At 50.9% G+C, this 21938-nt stretch overlaps 1 protein-coding gene across 4 annotated transcripts in view; it reads right to left on the bottom strand.

The window, feature by feature from the left end:
- Positions 1–2340: 2340 nt before the first annotated feature.
- Positions 2341–21938, bottom strand: part of VDR (vitamin D receptor) — a 57887-nt gene continuing 38289 nt past the window's right edge. For all 4 annotated transcript variants that reach the window (XM_019419153.2, XM_019419155.2, XM_019419154.2 and 1 more), the window contains exons 4-9: positions 16717–16901; positions 16319–16439; positions 13358–13529; positions 7021–7172; positions 6687–6803; positions 2341–5138 (exon numbers count right to left, since the gene is read on the bottom strand). In XM_019419153.2, the coding sequence (XP_019274698.1) occupies positions 4879–5138; positions 6687–6803; positions 7021–7172; positions 13358–13529; positions 16319–16439; positions 16717–16901 (1007 nt within the window). In that variant the 3' untranslated portion in view covers positions 2341–4878. The remainder of the gene's footprint in view (positions 5139–6686; positions 6804–7020; positions 7173–13357; positions 13530–16318; positions 16440–16716; positions 16902–21938) is intronic.

The raw sequence follows: 21938 nt of genomic DNA, 5'->3' as shown, positions 1-21938 counted from the left end.
CGGCACACCGCCGGCCTATTTATGCCACGTAAAGCTCTGAGCTCTCGACCCCGTGGCCTGTGAGTGTTTTCCCTTTGTGTCTTTTTTAAGGGGCAGACCTGTTCACAGCAGTCCGGTTACAGCCTTGCTCGATGTCAAGGGAAGCTTCTGTATAATGCTGTGATTTAGAAGCCTATCACCCACGGCTGGTACCAGACGGGAATGCCCTGCACAGACGAGCACTTGTGCAATGGGTTTTTGTGCCACGAGGGAAGCGTCCTGAATCTGCACTGTCCGTTCCCGCAGCCCTGGGGCTATGGAGCGCTGGAAACGCGGCCAGCGCAACGGAAGAGCTAAACGTCTGCTTTTATTTTACTTTTTCATGAATTGTAATTTAAACAGTCACCTCTGGTGACGTTACTGAAGAGCACAGGTATAGAACCAAAGCTTGCACTGTGAGAACTTAAAATTGCTCTATCGTAACCGTAAGGTCTGAGGGAGGCACAGACTCCGAAGCAGGCTCCAGGCTCCGAGCTGTCAGCACGGACCCCGACGTGGGGCTCGATCCCACAAACTGTGAGATCATGACCTGAGCTGAAGTCAGACGCGTAACGGACTGAGCCACCCAGGCGCCCCTTCTCTTCACACTTCTCCAGCCAGAGGACGCCCTTGTATGTAGCTGGCGATTTCCTTCTCTAAGCCCGTTCGTCTTTCATGACAAAACAGCCTTCAAGCTCGATCCCTAATTCTTCTCCTACTATCCCATCTCATGGCGACGCACTTTAGCCTTTCACTTGACGTCTTGTCAGATACTTCTGAAAAATTAAAGTAAATCACATCTACAGGTCCCCAGACTAGCAGACTTATCCTGAAATAAACACACGGATTGAGCACAATTTCCCCACTCACAGATCACAGCGCTGTGTCTTTGGTCGGTTATTTTTGCTTGCTGTGTTTGGGGGGTGCTGCCTGTATCATAAACCTCACTTCCTTGGGGAGTGGAGCGGGGTGCATGGGCTCCTCCAGGTCTCCTGGAAGTCCTGTGTAGGCACAGGACTCATTTGCAATTCCCCAAGTCACCGGCACCGCATGTCGAACGCGAGGCACATTTTTGTCAACAGTGGTTTTCACTCTTGAGGCTCTCAGGTTAGTGCCACACTTGTTCAGACCCAACGCACGCGACCACGTGCTCTCTGCGAGCGGAGCGCTGTTTGACCCACCGCCGCCCATTTCCCCTTGTCAGGACCTACTTGGGGAGTGGGAACCTCCCTTACATCCTCTCTAGTAGAGAGCTGGCAAGACTGTCTGTCATTTGTCAGGCTCCTCTACTCAGTGGGAAGCAGAATAGGGCAGCAGTTAGTTAATGACTTCTGGAGCCAGCTGCCAAGGGTTCAGATCCCATCTCTGTCACTTACATCAGTGTGGATTTGGGCAGTTACCCCCTCTGTCAGATGGGGGTCGCAGTAACCCACCTCCTCCAGGGTCTGTGGAAGGATAAAGCAAGTTGGTTTGCATAAGGCATTTATTTACAGTGGTTCTTGCCATAAAGTAAGTGGTATGTGAAGTATAAGCCAATTGCGTTCCCATAAGCAAAGCGCTCTTCATTGGTTTATTTGACAAATTTCTGGCAAATGGTTACTGTCTTGGAAATCACTCAAGAGACACTCGTTAAAGTCTTCTTTTGCTCCTTTATTCCTTGCACCAGATCTGTCTTACATTCCAAGCTTCTCTGTTGGCCTCCCCTGGATTCTCCAACTTGCTTCTCGTTAGCCAGCAGGACTTTCCCATGTCCCAGGATCTTGTCTTTGGCATTCTGGTGCACACTTACCAGCATTTCCAATAATATACGTTAAAGGTTTTAGACTTAGAAATGTCTGCCTTCAGGGGCGCCTGGGTGGCGCAGTCGGTTAAAGCGTCCGACTTCAGCCAGGTCACGATCTCGCGGTCTGTGAGTTCGAGCCCCGCGTCAGGCTCTGGGCTGATGGCTCGGAGCCTGGAGCCTGTTTCCGATTCTGTGTCTCCCTCTCTTTCTGCCCCTCCCCCGTTCATGCTCTGTCTCTCTCTGTCCCAAAAACAAATAAAAAACGTTGAAAAAAAAAAAATTAAAAAAAAAAAAAAAAAGAAATGTCTGCCTTCATTCTCATATTCTAAAACAATAGGTGATAATATTTTCTCCCAATTCAGTCCTGTGAAACCTCACTTTTCCTCCAGTCTTTTCCTCCCCTACTCCTAGACTTCCCTTTGGTAGTGAGCTGGTGCTGTGGGCCCCAGAGCTGAGCAGCTGGTGTTCCCAGGGTGGCCGGTCGGGTGCCCTGGAGAAGGCAGGGGGAGAGGGGGAACTGGGAAAGTAGAGACATTACAAACACAAATGCATTTTATTGATAAGGCAACAGCATGATACAGAGCTGAGGCAGAGACCCCGTTCGGCCAGGGCCACATTAGGGGTGGGGGGGGGGTCTGATTCACATTGAGACACAGGCTGAGGTGTCCCTCCTCCTCCTCCTCCTGATGGGTCAGGAGGGTGACAACTCAAGGAAGGAAGGCAGGGGCCCAGGATCTAGGTTTGCTGTCTAAAATCCAGACCTTCCCCTAAGGGACCAGGTTAGCCTTCAGGGGCCCGAGCTTGAGCGTGGTTTGTGAACAGAGCACTGGTCTGGGGGTTCACAGTCCAGGCCAGCTCTGGACCCCTCCTAACTAACTGTCTGAGTTTGGCCAGCCACACTTCCTTCTAAACGTCCGTTTTCCTTAGCAAGGGAGTTGAACTAGTGTAGCGATTTTTAAACCTTTTTTCCCACCAACTAGCCAGTGAGACCAAAGTCTTCTGCAGAATCCAACCAGGCTCTCGCCCTAATTTGTAAAAGAACAGCAAGGACAATACCAATAACTGGCATATGGAATTTTTACAGAGTAAGTGTTTCTTCCAGAAATATCTCCTCATCAGTGGTGTCTACTACCTGCTACATTCGAATGTAGTACAAAACGGAGTCTGATTCTGGAAACGACTCACGGCTGATGAATGTCAGACTTGGCCATGCAGATGGTATTGTGCGGTAAGAAACGTGGCTTTCAGATGCTTCCCCACTGGAAGAAACACTCGGCCCGGTGGACACGGATGGTGCTCACAGTGTGAGTCTGATTGCTCCCGGGGCTTTGGGAGAACAGAGGAGGGTGGAGGCAGCATCGACTGACAGGGACTACCCACCCCCCCACCATTGAGATCTTGAATGCGGCTGTGCTCCCCAAACTCAAGCAGCGATCCGAGGGACCCTCTCTGACTCCCAGAAGAGCCCTGTCTGCAGTGGTCCCACACACCTATGACTCATGTACCCGGGGACCCCACCCCAGAGTAAACAGAACAAGAGCTCCCACCTCCTGGGCTGGGCTAGCTCTGGAAGGGAAAATGGAGTCGGAAGTTAGGTCCCCCCCCCAACCCCTTCCAGATTTGGGGGTGGTGGTGGAGTGAGAATAAGAAGGGAACCAGCCCCACGTGACTCCACCCCTAGTCCTCCCTCTGCCTAGTCCCCAGCAGCCAGCCCGCTCTCCCTCCTCCCACAACGAGGTGTTGGAGCACTAGCTCCTGGGTCTCTGGGGGATGGCAGTCTGGGAACTATGCCCAGATGGGCGGGGGGAGAGCATGGCCTGGGCCGTCGGGGTCTGTCTGAGGGTTCTTCTCTTCCATCCTACCCTACCAAGTGGAAAAGAGGTAGCCTGCTGGCACGCAGAGGGGCACTGCTTCTCCAGACCATGAAGTGTTTGGGAAGGTGCTCCCATCTCTGCATCACACTTGACCATCCTCGGGTGAGGCTCCTCCAGCACCCATGGCCACCAGTTCTCTCTCTCCTGGGTGGGAGGTAAGGCACTGGCAGGGCGAGGGTGAGGACGCTGCTAGGCACTTCTCTGCAACCTGGGGGCAACTCAGTCTTGCCACGTGGATCGTTGGAAGGAAAGCTCTCAGCTCGACCAACCTGTTAGATCCAGGTCAAGGAGCCGTGGGCTTGGAGACTAGACAGCTGTGGCCACCACCCACCACCCTCTTGTGAGGCTGGGTTTGCCTGTCCCCTACCTCCTAGGCCCTGCTCTCTTCTCTCCTTGGGCCTCTCAGCAGGTGGGCTCTGGGCTAGCGGCCCCTGCCAGGAGGAGAAAGCCCATCTTACCATAGCGATTTCCAGGGAGACTGTTACCATAGCAATGAGATGAAGGTGGGCATTGAAGTGTCGGGCAAGTGCCCTTTGGCCAACAGAGAGGGGTGGGGGTTGTGACCTCTGTCACCTTGTTTTTGGTCATCCTTGGCAGTGAGTCTCCTGGACAGGCCAGGGTGGGAAGGCAAAGGGAGGAGCCCCGCCGGTGGCACACTGCCTGGGACAAGACAGCACAGACCGGCAGTAGGCTGAGATGGGGGTGTGGTGGGGGTGGTGGCTAGTCATGTACCATGGGCGGGCAGGGGGAAGGAGATCCCCACTAGGCTCTGGACATGGAGGCCTGGAGTGGGGGGAGGTACAGGTATCTCTGTCCCTGAGGAATGGGTGCGTTGCTCCTGCCCGACTGTCCCCTTGGCATCGGCCAAGCAGTCACTTTTGGAGTGGTAGGGGCATCCCTGGGCAAGGCCCCACCTTCGGCCTCTGCCCTCTGCCCCCATTTGAGTTTCTTTGTCAAATAAACAGCAACTCCTCACGACTGAGGTCCCAAGGGCTTGGAGGCAGCCTGTGGTCGGCAGGAAAGGGAGACCTGGTGTTAGGTTGGGCAGGAGATGGGAGCGGCTGGGGAGAGAGGGGCAGTAGGGGAGGAGGGGCTGAACTCCAGACGGGGTGGGAAGGGCTGCCGGGCAGCAGCCTGCCCCAGGCCAGGGCACAGGGCCCCAGAGGAGCAGCACCACCCGGGTGCCCCTGCCAGCCGCCCTGGTCAGGAAATCTCGTTGCCAAACACTTCCAGCACCAGCGGTGTGAGCTTCATGCTGCACTCGGGCTGGAAGGAGAGGCAGCGGTACTGCTTGGAGTGCTCCTCATTGAGGCTACGCAGGTCGGCTAGCTTCTGGATCATCTTGGCGTAGAGCAGGTGGCTGCCAGGGGGTGGGTGGCGGCAGCGGATGTAGGTCTGCAATGTGTTGGACAGGCGGTCCTGGATGGCCTCAACCAGCGCAGCATCCTGCACGCCGGGACGGTCTGTGAGTACAGGGAGACAGGGGGAGAAGGCATGGGAGCTCTGAGCCAGGTCCTGTAATATTCAGTCTCTCCAGTACCCCTATGTCCAGACCAATGCCCAAGCTTAGCATCCTCCTAGGTCACCCCTGTATGGCTGCTGACCTGTGACACCATCATCCTCCCTAAAGCCTCTCAACCACTTCCTGTTACATTTAGGATCAAGTCCTAGGTCCCACCTGGTCCTGTCTTCAGCTCAACTCTCTCCCTCCATCTCTATGCTCCATCTTTCCATCAGTACCCTGATGTGTCAAGCTCTCTGGCTTCCAGACCTCACATTTGTGTTCCCTCTGCATGGAACTTAGCTCTTGTATCTTTGACTCTTACTGATTTTTCAGGTCTTCCTCAAGAAGGCCATTCCTGGGGCGCCTGGGTGGCGCAGTCGGTTAAGCGTCCGACTTCAGCCAGGTCACGATCTCGCGGTCCGTGAGTTCGAGCCCCGCGTCAGGCTCTGGGCTGATGGCTCGGAGCCTGGAGCCTGTTTCCGATTCTGTGTCTCCCTCTCTCTCTGCCCCTCCCCCATTCATGCTCTGTCTCTCTCTGTCCCAAAAATAAATAAAAAATGTTGAAAAAAAAAAAAAAAAAAAGAAGGCCATTCCTGATGACCCCCTACCTCCATGGCCCAGACTAAATCAAGTTCTCTCCTTCTATTATACCCTGCTATAGTATCACTTCTTTATTTTTAAAACTTTCATCACATTAAAATTAGTCATTGAATAGTAATTGCTTGATGTCTCCTCCTACACTTTGTGGAAAAGAAGTCTGTGTCCTGTTGGCTGCTGAATCCCTATGCCCAGCACAATGCCTGGTACTTAGCAGGTGCTCAATAAATCATTGCTGAGTGTATGAATGAATGAATGAATGAACAAATCAATGAATGCTCCATGGGCAGGGGGAGGGTAACCCATGTCCATGGGTCCCCAGCCCATCCCTGATCAGAGGCCACTTTCTTGTTCCCTCAGCATAGTCCAGACTGAGGCAGCCTGGCCTCATCACCAATATAACATCCCCAGGACCATGACTCCCTCTTCCTCAACCTCTCTCTCTCCACCAAACCCAATAGACAGAAGAGCTCAAGGGCCACAGCACACTGCCTCCAAAATCAGTCAGGCAAGCTTTCTGGGCAGAATCACCTATAGGCCCCAAGTTTTTGTACCCAACCCCACAGGGGATCTCAGGTAGGTCTGCAAAGTTCAGTCCAATTCACACAAGAGCAGAACCTGCATATTGGGAATATCCAGACCTGTCTGTGACCTGAGAAAACCCATTTATCTCGTTCCTCAGAGTTCCACCTATGAATCACCTATGGTCTCAGGGTCCAGGGCAGTGAGGGACCCCTCAATATACACACATCATATGGGCTGTGCAAACCCAGCAAAGTGGGTGCTTCCTCGTCTGTCTCTCCTTCTGCTCACTCCTCCCTCCAGACTGCCCTGCTGGCCCTCAGGAGGGCTCAGTACCTTCTATTCCCCCTTCCCAGGTCACCAAGTTCCCCACTGTTGGGCCCCATACCTGGGGAGACAATGCAGATGGCCATGAGCAGGACATGCTCCTCCTCATGCAAGTTCAGCTTCTTCAGCCCCACCTGGAACTTGACGAGGGGCTCAATCAGCTCCAGGCTGTGTCCGGCTAGGAGAGAGATGGCCAGATGCTGTGGGCAGAGCTGAGGAGCCACACACCCAAACCACCCCACCCCGCCCCCAACCTAGACGGGGCCTGTGTCTCACCCTTGTCTCCCCATTGCTGTCTAGCGCCCTCCCATGTGCCTGATCAGGCCTCATGACCCCAGGAAGGGTGGAGCCAGAGTCTGGGCGCTGGAGAGGGTGGAGGTGGAGCCCGAATGTACCTTTGGTCACATCACTGATGCGGTACTTATAGTCCTGGCTGCCACAGGTCCAGGACATGTCGTCCATGAGGAAGGACTGGTTAGAGCGCAACATGATGACCTCAATGGCACTTGACTTCAGCAGCACAATCTGGTCCTCAGAAGTGAGGTCTCTGCCAGGGAGGGCAGGGAGGAGTCAGGTTACTGGTCAGGGACTTCAAGTCAGGCAAATCAGTGTATGTTTTGACAGGTGCCTGCCAGGTGACCCGCATGTGCCCTGGGTCCCCCATTGAGGAGCTGGTGGCCTGACTGGAAAGGATAAAACTGTCTCTTGAGGGAGAACAACTCAAGCCTGTGTTTGTGCACCAATGCTGAAGGTAAATTAGCTCAGCATCTAAGGCAGGAGAACCCAGGGGCGTGCCAGTGCCTCCCAGGCCTAAGCAGCCAGAGCTATTAGGGAAGACGAGCCTGAGGAAGCTGTGAGGGTTAGAGCGTGAATGCGGACGTCTGCAGGAGGTGTGGCCATGGTCATCTTCAACGCCCCTCATGTCCTCTGGTCCTTCTCAAAAGTACAGCTCAGCCAACTCTGTCTCCAGGACATCTCTTGAGCCTTTGACCTCCTTCCCACTACCATCAGGACTGCTCTGGTTCAGAGCTCCCTCATCTTTTTCAGTTGCCTCTTATTAGAACTCTGGAATCAAGTCTCTCTCTTCCGTGTTTCTTATTGCTGCTTCAGGGAGACGTCGCCTGTGTGCGGAGGAACCTTACTGCTTCTCGACCCCCTCAGGATCAAGCCCATACGCCATCACTTGGCTCCAACCCGTCTTTCCAGTACTCCTCCCTTCACAAACTCCAACCCTCCACTCTAGCAACTTCAGACTATTCCACGTTCAATGTTGTGTGTTCTCACACCACCTTGCCTTTGGGCATGGGACAGCTCCAGCCAAGAACGCATTTCTTTTACTGCTCCACCTTACCGTCCTGATTCTGAACCCAGTGAGGTCTCCCTCAGTGCCCTCCACCTCCTGGTTACCTTCAGAAGTATTAGTGCCATTTCTTCACAGCCTGTGGCTTATGCTCCTACTTTGCTCTTTCCACCTCACCCCTTCTCTTCATATGCTTGTGTGTGGCTCTCACCGCAAGCTACTTAAGGGCCAGCACCACTTCCCAATCACCTTAGAGTTGCTCACACAATGATTATTGAACTCTGAGCACAATGAGAAGGTCACATCTTTACGTGCTGATGAGTCAAGAGGCCAATGACTGGTTCCACTATTCTGAGTCACGAGCTGGGCTTGCCTGAACAATGACAAGGAAAAAGCAGCACCCGCAAACCAACTTGCTTCCAGTTTTCCCTCCTTTTCTCTTCCTGACTGTGTATTTCCACCCAGCTATCTTGTGGGAGGGCAGTCATCCTCTCCATGGCCACACTTTGGTATGTGGAAAGGTGGGAAGCAGATGTTAACTGATGAGAGGGCTGCATCAACAGGTGACAGATGGTGGTGAGGATGGCCGCAAAGGGTCTGCATTGAAAAAGAAGTCTCAAAGTGCTAGAGTTGGAAGGCACTTCATGGAGGCTACGCGCTCCAATTCCTTCTTCCGCATTCATAACAGATGCAGGATCCTTCCGGGGTCAGGAAGCTCATGGTCTCTGGATACAGCCATAGGGTTGTTAGCTCCTGGGTTAATGGCTTCTTCTTCTATGGAGCTACACCCACAGGAGGACACCCTCATCCATCAATTGTACTTCTGTCCTCTCAAGGAACACAGCACCAGACTTCTCCATTAGGCGTGGGGCATCCTTTAACTATTGAAAGTTACCCGGGGCCCCTGTGTCTTCTCCAGGACAGACAGCCACAATGACATGGGGTCTAGGCATCTCACCATCCTTGTCACTTTTCCCTCGATGCTCAACTCACATTTTGAAAATATAAACTAATGTCCCATTTTGGTTTTAACTCATTAGACAATAAAAGATGCTCATTATTAAATCTTTGGAAAATACAGGAAAAATATCAACGTGAGTAAAAATTGCTGTATAACCACAATGACCCTTTTGGTGTATTTCCTTCCTATCTTTTTTTTTTTAATGCAGATACGTCTTTTTATTTTTATTTTTTAAATTTTTATTTACATATATTTTTTTTATTTAAAAAAAATTTTTTTTTTTTAACGTTTATTTATTTTTGAGACAGAGAGAGACAGAGCATGAACAGGGGAGGGGCAGAGAGAGAGGGAGACACAGAATCAGAAGCAGGCTCCAGGCTCTGTCAGTGAAGAGCCCGATGTGGGGCTCGAACTCACGGACCGTGAGATCGTGACCTGAGCCGAAGTCGGAGGCTTAACCGACTGAGACACCCAGGCGCCCCTATTTACATATTTTAAGAGAGAAAGAAATAGCATGCACGAGCTGGGGAGGGGCAGAAAGAGAGTGAGAGAGAGAATCCCAAGCAGGCACAGATCCCGACTCAGGGCTCAATCCCACCAACCGTGAGATCATGACCCGAGCAGAAATCAAGAGTCAGACGCTTAACTGACTGAGCCACCCACGTGCCCCTGAAATCTCTTTTTAAAACATGCTTGAGTTCATAGTAGTTCTGTGTCCCACTTCCTACACCATGAGCATTTCTGTAGCCCGGTTCATAATGAGTTGCATAAGATTGTATTTTATCAACATACTGCGGTTTATGTAATCAGTCTCCCATCCACCTATTTTTTGGACATTTTTTGTTGCTTCTAATTTTTGCTATTTTTAGTAATTCCATGAGGCATATTTTTTTGTACAAAACCTTTAGTTCAATGGCCCACTTGAAATGGATGGCCAGAAGTGAACAAACATCCCACGTGAGCCTTGCCAGAGAGAGTTCAGTGGCACCCTGCCAATTGTGATCCAGGCACACTGCTTCTATGAAAGCAAACCTAGAACGACCTCAAATTACAGCCCAGAAATCCAGGGACTTTTTAAGTGCAATTCACGGCCAGAAGTGGGGATGGTGGTGGGCAGGGTACAGGTGGAAATAAAGGGGATATCAGCAAGAGATCTCGTTCCTGCTGACAGGCACCAGCTCAGGCTCTGTGTCTCCTCTCTCTGACCTGTGTCATATTTATACCCGGGTCAGTTTTCACACCAGTAACTGGCCGCTTCTGGGCATCTGCAAGGTGCTCTGGAGACCCACTGTCTCGTCCCCCCACCCCGGCAGAGCCCGGCCCCTCCCCGCTTGCATTCCCACAGTATCTCCAGCAGGCCTCTCTTGGCTCTTATCTCTTTATAGCAGTTGTCTCAGTGTATATCTCTTCCATCAGACACTGAACCCTGGAGGCCAGGAACTATGTCCTAGTCAACTTGTAGCCCTCACAGGAAGAAAGCTATTTGTTACAGAAATGAACAAGGAATACAGAACAGAAGGCATAGGAAGAGGGATGCACTATGACCCCAGGCCTTTGACCCAGGAAGGATCCCCTGGGAATAGAAATGGCAGTGAGGTCAAAGGCCTCACTTTTGCCCAGAAGGCTGGGCCCCAGTTGGTTTGGCCTAGTCCCTCTTATACCTCTTGGCAATGAAACGTGGGGGTCCTCGGTTCTCAGATCCAAGATGGCTCCCGGCCATTTGGATGCCGCTCCTGATGCCACTTCCTCCATGCCTTACTTTTGAAGTGCTGAGGGAGGGAGATTTGTGGGGTGCAGACTGAGAGGTTGAGGGAGGGGAGGTGGGAAGCAGGAGCAGGCCCAAGGCCATATCACCGTGCAGTTCACACCCTACACACTCATTCAGTCCCGCCCCACTCTGGTCCCAAGTATGCGCTGGAGTCTCAGCCTCTCCCCTCCATCCCCCTGCACTCACCCACACAGAAGTCTCATTCTGCCCTCCCCACACCCTCCACCCCTGACTACAGGCAACAGGATCAAAGCCAGGATGCAGCCACTGTTCTCTCACTTCTTGGGAAACCAGCAGAGCTGGAGACCCACCTGGGTCCCACCAAAGCCTGGGAGTATCCACATCAGTGTCCTTTCCCCTCACCCTCAGAGCTCTTGCCAAGGCCAGCTCCGTTTTTACTGGAACACCTTCCATTCTGAGATTTCTTTTTATTTTTTTAAGTTCATTTATTTTGAGAGGGGGAGGGAGAGCCAGACAGAGACAGAGAGCGAGAGAATCCCAAACGGGCTCCATGATCTCAGCACACAGCCCAACTCGGGGCTTGAACTCAGATGCCATGAGATCATGACCTGAGTGGAAATCAAGAATCGGACGCTCAACCACCTGGGCCACCCACGTGCTCCTCGTGCTGAGATTTCTTAAGTCAGGCTGAAGAGAGAAGCCCACCCAAGCATGTGCAGGATCAATGTAACTGATTTTGGATCAATAGCTGGATTGATTCAGTGTCTGCTCCTCTATACCTTACTGTGGCCATGAATGCAGGGCTAGACTAGGGAACTCTGGAAATGAGCCTGGATATGGAAGGACGGGGAAGACTTCAACTCATTCTTGGAGAGAGACACCAAGGGGCGGCGGGTCATGCTATTTGTGTCAGGGTGTATGTGGCAAGGGTAAGGGATGGGGGCCAAGGGCATGGGAGAAAAATGGGGGCTTGGGTTGCTTACTTCAGGGGGCTGCCTTGGGGTCACCTGGTTCAACAGATGGCTTTTTTTTAGGACAGTTTCCGCATGTGTGCAATCCCAGCCACCACTCAGAATCAGCAAACGTGAGCATCTGGACAGAGCTTCAGGGGCGCTCTCCCCCAGCTCCCCACCAGCCCAGGAAAGAGGAGCACTGCACACACAGCTCCCTGGAACTAGGGTGGAAGCCGGGTGCTACCGTGTATCCATCGGCACCTTGAAGTGTTTTTGTCTCTAGCTGTTTACACAAAACAAGACTCTGGAACCGAGAGAGTTTGCAAACACTATCTTGAAGAGTGTAGGAGGGAGCTGGAACTCGCGGGAAGTGGAATGTGTTGTCAGTTCCAAGGAAAGGCTCTGGAGGGTAGATCCCAGGCCCAGTGCACCACTCAGCTCACAGGTGACACTCCGCAGCTCATTCCTGCCGGATGCCACGGTGACCCTGGATTCTTTGGCAACCGAAACGTGCAACGCAGTAAGAGCGTCTCAAGGGTGTCTCATTGCAGTAAGGGCGTTTCATGCTTTTCTCTTCTTTACAATTGTCACGTTCATTCCCAGGGGAAGAGCATAGGAGGGCCCCTGGTATCTGAGTTGCTGACAGGCATAAAATAACATAGAGCTAGCCGTCTCAGGGCAGGTACACACTGGGCAGAATTGCGTTTGGCTCTGTGAGCTGTCACCATCTAGCTGGTGATGCAGTCATTTAGACAGTAGCCGATGGCACCCTTGCATGGCAGAGAGATTCCCAAAACAATAAATAGCATGTCACATTAATTTCCATCCAGAGCTGGCCAATGTCAGGTCTTTCTAGGCTCCCAGAATTCCAGCAATGAATCTGAGCATCGGCCTCTAGAAAGCATCCGAGGCCCCTTCTGCTGCAATTGCAATTATTGTTCCCGAAATTGATGGTTTATAGTGCACGTTAGTGATTTCTTTCTTTCTCTCCACTACATTGTGTACGTATTGCATGGCAATGCTCCAAATGATATAAATCGTATGTCGGTATAGATATAACTAGCTCCCCACATTCTACTGAAAGTGTCAATGCTCTATTATTTTAAGAATATTTAACACTGCATGGCCATTTAAATATATGTGCCATCATTACCAAAACAATAAAACAGGTGAGTGAATGAAATTTGTAGCAATGAATCCATAACAGAGGATCTTTACTCCAGTAGAACTCCTCATACCTATCTGTTTTGGCAAAAGGTCTCAGTATGGTTAGGAAAAGGGCTTTTCATGGAAATTGGGGTGAAGGAGGCCCCGGTTACGTGTGCCAGGAAAACTGTCTCCCTCTGGGATTTGAAATTACTTCACAAGTCTCCTTGCCCAACCCTTTCTCCTCTCTATCACTTCATTTGGGTGTCAGCATTGGGTGTGAGAGATTAATGGAAGTTTAATTTAAAGGATTAACATGAGGGTTAGACCCAAGCCAGCTGGAGGGGACGTGGCAGTGAACTTGGAATTCTAGACCTTGGCTCTGACACATACTGACTCTAACACTAGAAAATGATCCTGGCTGGCCACCGACCCTCTCTGGGCTTTTGTTCTGTCATCCAGAAACTGTGGGAGTATGGATAGCTCTCCAGTGCTGGCCTGCTGAGTGATGCTGGATGGGCTGTACTTCCCAGAGATCCTGCTGTAGGAGGTCTGGGGTAGGGTCTGAGTCTCTATTCTGGGAAGCAGTGGATTGACCTCCAGGCCTTCTTCTAGCTCAGTCTAGGATTCTGACTCTTCTTACCTGAACCCTGGAATCATCTTGGCAAAGCCGATGACCTTTTGGATGCTGTAACTGACCAGGTCAGCCAGATGGGGCAGCATCGAGAGCTGGGACAGGTCCAGGGTCACAGAAGGGTCATCTGAATCTTCTTCCCTCGGATCCAGATTGGAGAAGCTGGTCGGCTCCATCACATCTGAGGAAGGATGAGGAAAGAGAAAGAACTTCTTGAGGATACGTGAGCCAGACACTCTCCTTCTTGGCTCTGTGAGGACCTCCTGTGCCCTAGCAGCAGGTCTGGTCAGGAATCCCATAGTGACTGCCTCTCTCCAAGGTCACTGGCCAGGAATCCCATAGCGACTGCCTCTCTCCAAGGTCACTCTTCAGTCCAGGCTTCCCTCTAGGATTCCCCAGGAATCCTAGAAACTTTGAAAAGAAACTTGAAAGAAAACTTTCAAGCAGAGCAAGGCAGTGAAATCAAAGATCAAAGATGCCCCAAGAAATGAGACTTCCTTGAGCCACGATGTTACAGACCATGTGTTTCTAATGACCAAATCAAACATGAATTTGGAACCAATGAACTTATGGAAAAGATCGTTCTAAGTTGTAGACCTTGCTAGTGATTCAAGATCTACAACTTAGAACGTCTACACTTTTCCTCAATAAACTAGAAACAAATATGTTTGGTGCCAGTGTTTGTAAAGGTGCAGGGAATTAGGCAACCCTTGTGACACGGGGTGCTAAAGGAAGCATAAATTCATGCAAGTAATCTAGAGAGCTATTGAAGACAGCAGGCGTCTGCAACCTACAATTATGTATGCCCTTTGACCAGTAATTTCACTTCCATAAAGTCATCATAAGGAAAAAAGTCTGGAATAAATGCAAATCTTCAGCTACAAGCATATGATTATCTTAATGAAACACTGGGACACAATCTAGACCAGATATGTTATTGTATATTCATACCCCAGAATACTAATCAGCTTTAAACATAATATAAAGGTATATTGAATAACAGGAAAATATGATATACTGTTAAGAGAAAAAAGCAAGCTACGTATATTGTGTCCAGCATAATCCCACTGTGTAAATATAAATATGCATTTAAATTTTTAAAAAGATGGGAAAGAGACATATTACAGTGTTAACGGTGACTACCCTTGGGTAGTAGGCTTAAAGATTTTACATATAAATATATATATATATATTTATTGTGTGTGTATATATATATATATATACATATATATAATTTAGTTTATATTTTCTGAATGTCTCTAATGAACATGTATTACGTTTGCTTTAAAAATGTTAACTAGTTTGGGGCACCTGGGTGGCTCAGCTGGTTAAGCATCTGACTTCAACTCAGGTCATGATCTCGAGATTCGTGAGTTTGAGTCCCATGTAGGGCTCTGTGCTGACAGCTCAGAGCCTGGAGCCTGCTTCAGATTCTGTGTCTTTCTCTCTCTCTCTCTGCCCCTCCCCTGCTCATGCTCTGTCTCTCAAAAATGAAGTAAATATTTTAAAAAAGTTAAAAACGTTAACTAGTTTGAATTATTTATTTATTGATTTATTTATTTAATTTTTTTATTAAGTAATCTCTATGGCCAACATGGGGCTCAAACTCATGACCCCAAGATCAAGAGTCACACACTCCTCCAACTAAGCCAGCCAGGCAACCCTTTAAATAAACACATGCTATACTGAACATACCATTGGTGGGGGTGAGCACCGCAAATCAATTAACCTTTGAGGGGATCAAAACTCCTAAATAGTATGGAATTATTCAAAGCTGGATGTATAACATGCAGACTGATCCTCATTGGTGCAAAATACGCCATTAAGTGACAAGAGCAGCTAAGTGGGTAGAGAAAATTAACACACGGGAGGAACCCCTACAAGACAAGGGGTTCATAGGGTCAGTCAGTCCGTGAAATGGCCACTGCTTTTCTTTAGTCCCTCACCACCTCCCTCCTGTCACTCCTGGGTGGGTAGACACAATGGTCTGGCTCCATGGCTATCCTCGTCCAGCTGCACTGAGACCCCTCCCAATGCTTTTGGATCTGGGCACAGAAGCACCATATCTGAGGGTTCTAGTTCCCCAGAGGGAAGGGGCTTTCCCATCCCTGTCCTTTTGCAGGACTCACACAGAGGGCAGAAGGGTTGGGTGAGAGGCAGAGGGATGAAGGATGGGGAGGGGAGGGGCAGGACGATAAGGAAGAAGGTAGAAAAGGACCATAAGAGGAAAAGCAAGCAAGTGCTGGAGGTGACAGGTCCTCCAGCGCCTTGGTGGTTCCCACAGAGCTCGGGGGGGGGGGGGGGGGGTGCGGGGGGAGGGGGGAGGGGAGGGGAGGCTATGCTCGGACCCACATGTTCTTCCCCTGGAGTACCACCCTCCAAGGCTCTGAGGACTATACTGTCTCGTATATTTGGAAATTGCTAAGAGGGTCGATCTTGGAAGCTCTCGCCACAAGGGAAAGAAAACTTTGTAACTCTGTGAGGTGATGGAGAGGACCTAAACTTATTGCGGTAATCATTTTGCCACACCTCCAGGGTTGCATTCCTGAAACGAATATAACGGTACATGGCAATTATATCTCAACTAAACTGGAAAAAAAAAAAAAAACAAAAAAACAAAAACAGAACCCCCGAGAGGCCCAGGCTCAAAATACCATTTAAAGGAACCAGGTTAGCCCCAGGGACGGAGGCAGGGGCAGAAGCCTTGTTTGGAGGAAAGAACAGGGACTCTGCAGACAGACCCCGGCTTGGCCTCCCCCCAGCACTGGCCCTCGGGCTAGTTAGCCTTCTTCTGTTTAAGAAAAAAAGAAAAAGAAAAACCCCAAAACGAAGCAGGGTGGGGGTTGTTCAGAGGACACTGGCACACAGCTACCCTGCCATCCGCAGCCAAGGGCAGATGGGCTGCGGGAGCTCTGGGCCCTCCTCCCACACTGGGCTCCCTGGGCTCCCTGGGGGTGGCAGTGGGCTCACCGAGCGAGGCCGCGTAGTGATCTGAGCAGGTGGAAGACGAGTCCCCGGAGAGGCTGGGCGTGTGTCTGGAGGAGGGCCTTGAGGGACGGCCGCCTCCGCATGCATCCCCACGAACCGGAGGCTGGAAGGGAAGGACGGGGGATCAGAGGCTCACATTTGGGGGCCACTTTCCCACCTTGCCCCTGATCTCTGGCAGGAGGGGCTCTGAGGAAGGCTGACGGGAGGGGGAGGCCTCCCCGGTGCCAGAGGGACGGAGCCCCCCCCCACCCCCACCCCGTCCCCGCTGCCCCGGTATGGATGCCCGTGGTCCTCCGCGCCCACTCCCCAAGCCCCGGCTCCCCCTGTGGCTCTTCACCACCGCAGCTCATCCTTCCCGGCCAGCCGGCGAGCACGCGTACCCGGAACTGGGTAAAGTCGGCATAGGTGGGGTCGTAGGTCTTGTGATGGGCATCCAGCAGGATGGCGATGATGCGCTGCTGTTCCTCCGAGAGCTTGGGCCGCAGACTGTCCTTCAAGGCTTCCTCCTCCTTCCGTTTCAGGATCATCTCCCGCTTCCGCTGCACCTCTTCGTCCGTCAGGATGACTGGGGCGGGGGGGGGGGGTCAGGAAGAGGGATGTGAAAGCTTCCTCCAGGTACTAACGGCACAAGAGGGGAGGAGCTGCTCCCCTCACCCTTGGAGCTCACAGGGCGGGCGTGCTTCCTGCCACAGGTCCACCCCACGGATGGAAAACTGGGTTTCCCATGGTGAAAAGGCAGGTGCATGACAGAGGAGGAGAAAGGATTTGAGAGGTGGGATGCTCAGGCATTATTAGCGAGTCCGGGTTCTCAGGAACGAGTGATACGATTCTGGGCAAACCGTGTGAACTCTCTGGGCTTTCCTCTCATTAATCAAACCAAGAAGTTTGTTCCATCATAACTCTTCTAAGGTCCCTTTGTTGCTCCTGCCTCCGAAAAGCGTGTGTATGTGGGGTGGCAGAGTGGTGGCAGTGATAACCCCTGCCTTGAAGGATGGGCTGTTTTGAGAACTGAATGCATGCCTAGCACAGAGCGGCTGCTCATTCCGGTCTCTTCTCCCCCCACCTTCATTGCGCATGATCTCGAGGGAGACATTGGGGGAGGAAGGGTGAGAGGCACTGTGTGGCCAGTCCCAGTGTTGGAAGCTGGGAGATGCTGAAAGGCCCCTCTTTGGAGCCATTCCCACACCCAAGTTTCCAGGCATGGGACTCGGGCATCTGATCTACTCTGACCAACTTAGAAAGACTTTGCTCTTCGGTTCCCGCAAAACAACCCCTCCTCCGGCCTGTCTAGTCTTGAAACTTCTGCCCAAGGAAGTTTTCCAGGCCTCTAGAAGTCCCAAGGATAACACCGTGAAGCTCTGATTTGCAGTTCTCTCCAGCTGCTAGTGAGGGTGTCTGACAAGGGGGAGACCCCACCATCAGGCTGTGCAGGGGCCCCAGGGCCGTGCCCACCTCGCCGCGCTGGGCAGCTGCCTGGGAGGGCGGGGCTGGGAGCAGGGACGCCTGGCACAGCAGCCGGGCAAACAGACCTCCCGGCCGGGGCTTGCAGAGTGCTGGCGGCGGGAGTGGGCACTGGGGCCCTCGGCCTGTAGCTACTTGCTCTGTGCTGGTGTCGCCAGCGCTTCTGCCCACAGACCTGGGGAGTTTCACAACAGCAGGGAAAGGAAGTAGAACCCCAGGGTGGGTGGGTTCTGGGCTTTAAGAAAGGCCCACTGGCCCGGCCCCCTCAGGTGGGGGGAGAATGCACGAAGCTGGTGGGAGGGGAGGGAGAGCCTGGGGGGGGGGGGGGGTTGGGCACCCAGAGCCTCGGGCACGGCAGGAAAGGAAGCCTGTGGCAAAGGATGTTGAGTTCCCTCCACAACTGAGGTAAGCCATACTAAGAGGACCGCAGGAGGCCACGCCCAGGTTATTGACTCACCTGCCCAAAGAGCTGCCAGGCCTCCTCCCACAGAGGGTGTCTGCTCAGACTCCAAGAGGTCAAGTGGGGTGAAAGGGGAAGGAGCAGGGAGCATTCCATTCAAGACAAGGTGCAAGGCCCTAGCCTCAGGAATCCAAGATTAGGTGTCTGGTCTTTCCTGCTCCCCTGAGGGTGGGTGCTCTGCCTGTCACACCAGACACCCCAGAACGTGTTTCTCAGCCTGACTAGGCTTTGATATCCCCTTGCGATTCTATGACATCCCTCTCCCGCTCAGAAACCTTTTCTGGGTCCTTCCTGCTTACCACGGTCCAAATTAAAGTCAAGATTCTCCATGCTTTTACGTCTTCCTAACTTTGCAGTGTCACTTCCCAGGGCCTCTGGACACACAGCTTGTGCTCTGGTCACGTCAAGATTGCTGACCTGTGAACATGACCCGCTCGCTCTTGCCACCTCATTTCCACTTACGCTGGATGCCTGTCCAGCTGGGTCTTCTCTCCCCTGTAGCGGTGCAAGCTCTGTCTACTCTTCAGCCCCCAGTTTACAGTCCTCTTTTACCACGAAGCCTTTCTGGATTGCCCTGATCTGCACTGTGCATTCATTTCTCATTTCTGGGGCGTGTCTACTGTCTCCCACACACACTGGCACCAAAGTATCTTCCACTCTGTAATATTTATGATTAGTACAGGCTCCAGTAAATGCCTGCGCAGATAGAACCTAAGATGTTCAAGATCTCTTTCACTAGGGGCACCTGGGTGGCTCAGCCAGTTGGATGTCTGACTCTTTTTTTATTTTTTAACTTTTTTTTTTTTTTTTGAGACAGAGAGAGACAGAGCATGAACGGGGGAGGGGCAGAGAGAGAGGGAGACACAGAATCGGAAGCAGGCTCCAGGCTCTGAGCCATCAGCCCAGAGCCCGACGCGGGGCTCAAACTCACGGACCGCGAGATCGTGACCTGAGCTGAAGTCGGACGCTTAACCGACTGAGCCCCCCAGGCACCCCTGATGTCTGACTCTTGATCTCACTCAGGTCATGGTCTCACGGTTCCCAAGTCAGGCTCCATGCCAATAGCTGGAGACTGCTTGGGATTCTCTCTCTCCTGCTCTCTCTGCACCACCTCTCTCTCTCTCTCTCTCTCTCTCAAAATAAATAAATAAACTTAAAACATAAAGATCTCTTTCACTAGAACCATAGGATACCTAAGGGGGTGGCGAACATCTTACACTTCCTGTGGTTTCTGCATAAAGGCTAGCCCAGCGAGGCTTCCTGGCCATGGTGTTGACTCCATAGTCTGAAAGATTGCACACCCAACACATCTATGCTGATTGTACCTACTATGTGCTAGTCATTGTCCTTTGCTCAGGAAATGATAGTGAGACGTGCACCAGCACTGCATGTACCTTAAAATGGCAGGATGGCACACATTGAATGCCAGTCCACTAGATAACTGAGCCCAGCTTGCCTTTTTAATTTCAATAATTGTGACTGAAACATTTTCAAGACAGAATACCTTGTAACAGAACACCCGTAACATCATATTACCTTTTCTTGATGATTCAGAAGCATCATCATTCGGAACAATTACTGGACTTTGCAGGAACAAGGTTATAACCTCAGAATTGTATAGGGCTGTGTCCGTGCACTATATGACTTAGCCTGCTATGATTTGGAGTTCTTTTTCTTTTTTAATTGAAAAAAAAAGTTTTTTTAATGTTTATTTATTTTTGAGAGAGAGACAGAGACAGAGTACGAGTCGGGGGAGGGGTGCAGAGAGAGAGGGAGACACAGAATCCAAAGCAGGCTCCAGGCTCTGAGTTGTCAACACAGAGCCCAACATGGGGCTTGAACCCACGGACCATGAGATCATGACCTGAGCTGAAGTTGGACACTTAGCCAACTGAGTCACTCAGGTGCACCAAGGAGCTCTTTTTTTTTTAATGTTTATTTATTTGAGAGAGAGAGAGAGAGAGAGAGAGTGCGTAGGGGAGGGGCAGAGAGACGGGGGACAGAAGATCCAAAGTGGACTCTGAGCTGACAGCAGAGAACCCGATGCAGGGCTCAAACCCACAGACTGCAAGGTCATGACCTGAGCTGAAGTTGGATGCTTAACCGACTGAGCTACCCAGGCACCCCTGATGTGGCGTTCCTGTGCTACCTCACATAGCTTTCAGTCACCCCCTCTCTGGTAAGCTCTGTGTTGTCCCTTTGTATCAGTGCCTGCCTTTCTTCCCATAAACAGCTAACTTCTAGTCTGTTGGGGAGCTGGAAATCCTGGTAATCAAGTTTTATGAAGAAAAAAAAAAACAGTGGTAATAAAAATGGATTAAAAATATAGAACTTTTTATGTGCTGGACACCGTTCTAAATGTTTCTTAAACATTAGCGCATATATTTAGTGCTCATAAAAACCTCTTAAGGCAGGTGCTATTATCCCCAGTTTGCAGATGAGGGAATGGAGGCCCAGAGGCTATGTACCTTGTTCAAAGTCATACAGCTAACACATGGTGAAGCCGGTATTCGGGCCTGGGCAATAAGGCTCTAGAATCCGTAACTGTAACCACTACTCCCTACCGCCTGTGATTACAATTGGCTCTGCTTGCTCAGTGGGACTCTTGTCCTCAGCCCTGGAACACACAGAGTGTTCCAATCCGTCTGAAGAGCATGGAAAAGTAAATAAAGTAGCAAAATTTGTAAATGATTTACTTTCAAAGGACAAAGTTAAGAAGATCCAAGGTTAACCTTATGCCATTGTTCTTCTCAATCACTGTATCAAATAGCTACTGCCTTCCTGTGTGCAGTGCTAACGAAGGAAATGCTGAGACCTGCCATTTTCTAACGGGGGCTGCCAATCCCCGAGCCTCCCTCCAGGCAAAACTGTCTGGAGACCGGGTAAGTCACAAGTGTCTCACATGTGCAGAGGCGCATTGTGATTTATCAAATAGGTCATTGTTTAAAGGGGTTGCTAACTTCATGGGGAATGGTGCGTTTTTTTAAAAATCACTTTCTCAAGAAATTTGCTACCGAAAATGCCGTGACCATGATGTAGGAGGACCCACGTTTTGGAGTTGAAAAGCCTTTGACCTAGAATAAGAGTGAACAGGTTCTGAAAGAACATTTGATGGGCTCTCCAGTGAATAAAGCACATGAGCTGTGTTTATAGATTTTGTGAAACCCATATGGCTCCTCTGTAGCTTTTCTGCCTTCCGTCTAGGTTGCCTGCTGAGTCCTAAAATGGTTTTGCGCACGGTGCTCCCATGCAGGACGTTCCCTGTTTCATGAAGTCTAGAACTGCATTTGGAAGTCAAGCTCTGGAAATGTGATCAAGTGAATGACACGGACAATAGCAGATTTGGGAGATCTTTCTGATCTATAGACCCGTGGGAGATACAGAGGTACAAATGAGCATAATGGGGAGCTAATGTATTCAACACGTATTTATTGAGTACCTATGTTGTGCCAGGAGCTGTGCTAACTCTGGGTAGAAGAGACATACATCTGTAAAAACATGGAACAAACTAACATATAGGTGTTTCCACGCAGGATAGGTCAACCAGAAGTAAGAATTCAACCATGGAATTTCTTGGGCTCCAAGGAATAAAGTCAACTAGGACTTGAAGAAAGAGAAAGGGAGCCTTTGGTGGGAACAGTCTCTTATGCCCATCCCTTTGGGCACCTGGAAGGTGCCTGG

Source organism: Panthera pardus, unplaced genomic scaffold (genome assembly GCF_024362965.1).
Source record: "Panthera pardus isolate Hobbes unplaced genomic scaffold, ASM2436296v1 HiC_scaffold_6, whole genome shotgun sequence".
Classification (NCBI taxonomy): domain Eukaryota; kingdom Metazoa; phylum Chordata; class Mammalia; order Carnivora; family Felidae; genus Panthera; species Panthera pardus.
The sequence above is the reverse complement of the archived record's forward strand: the minus strand, read 5'-3'. Positions and strand labels throughout refer to the sequence as shown.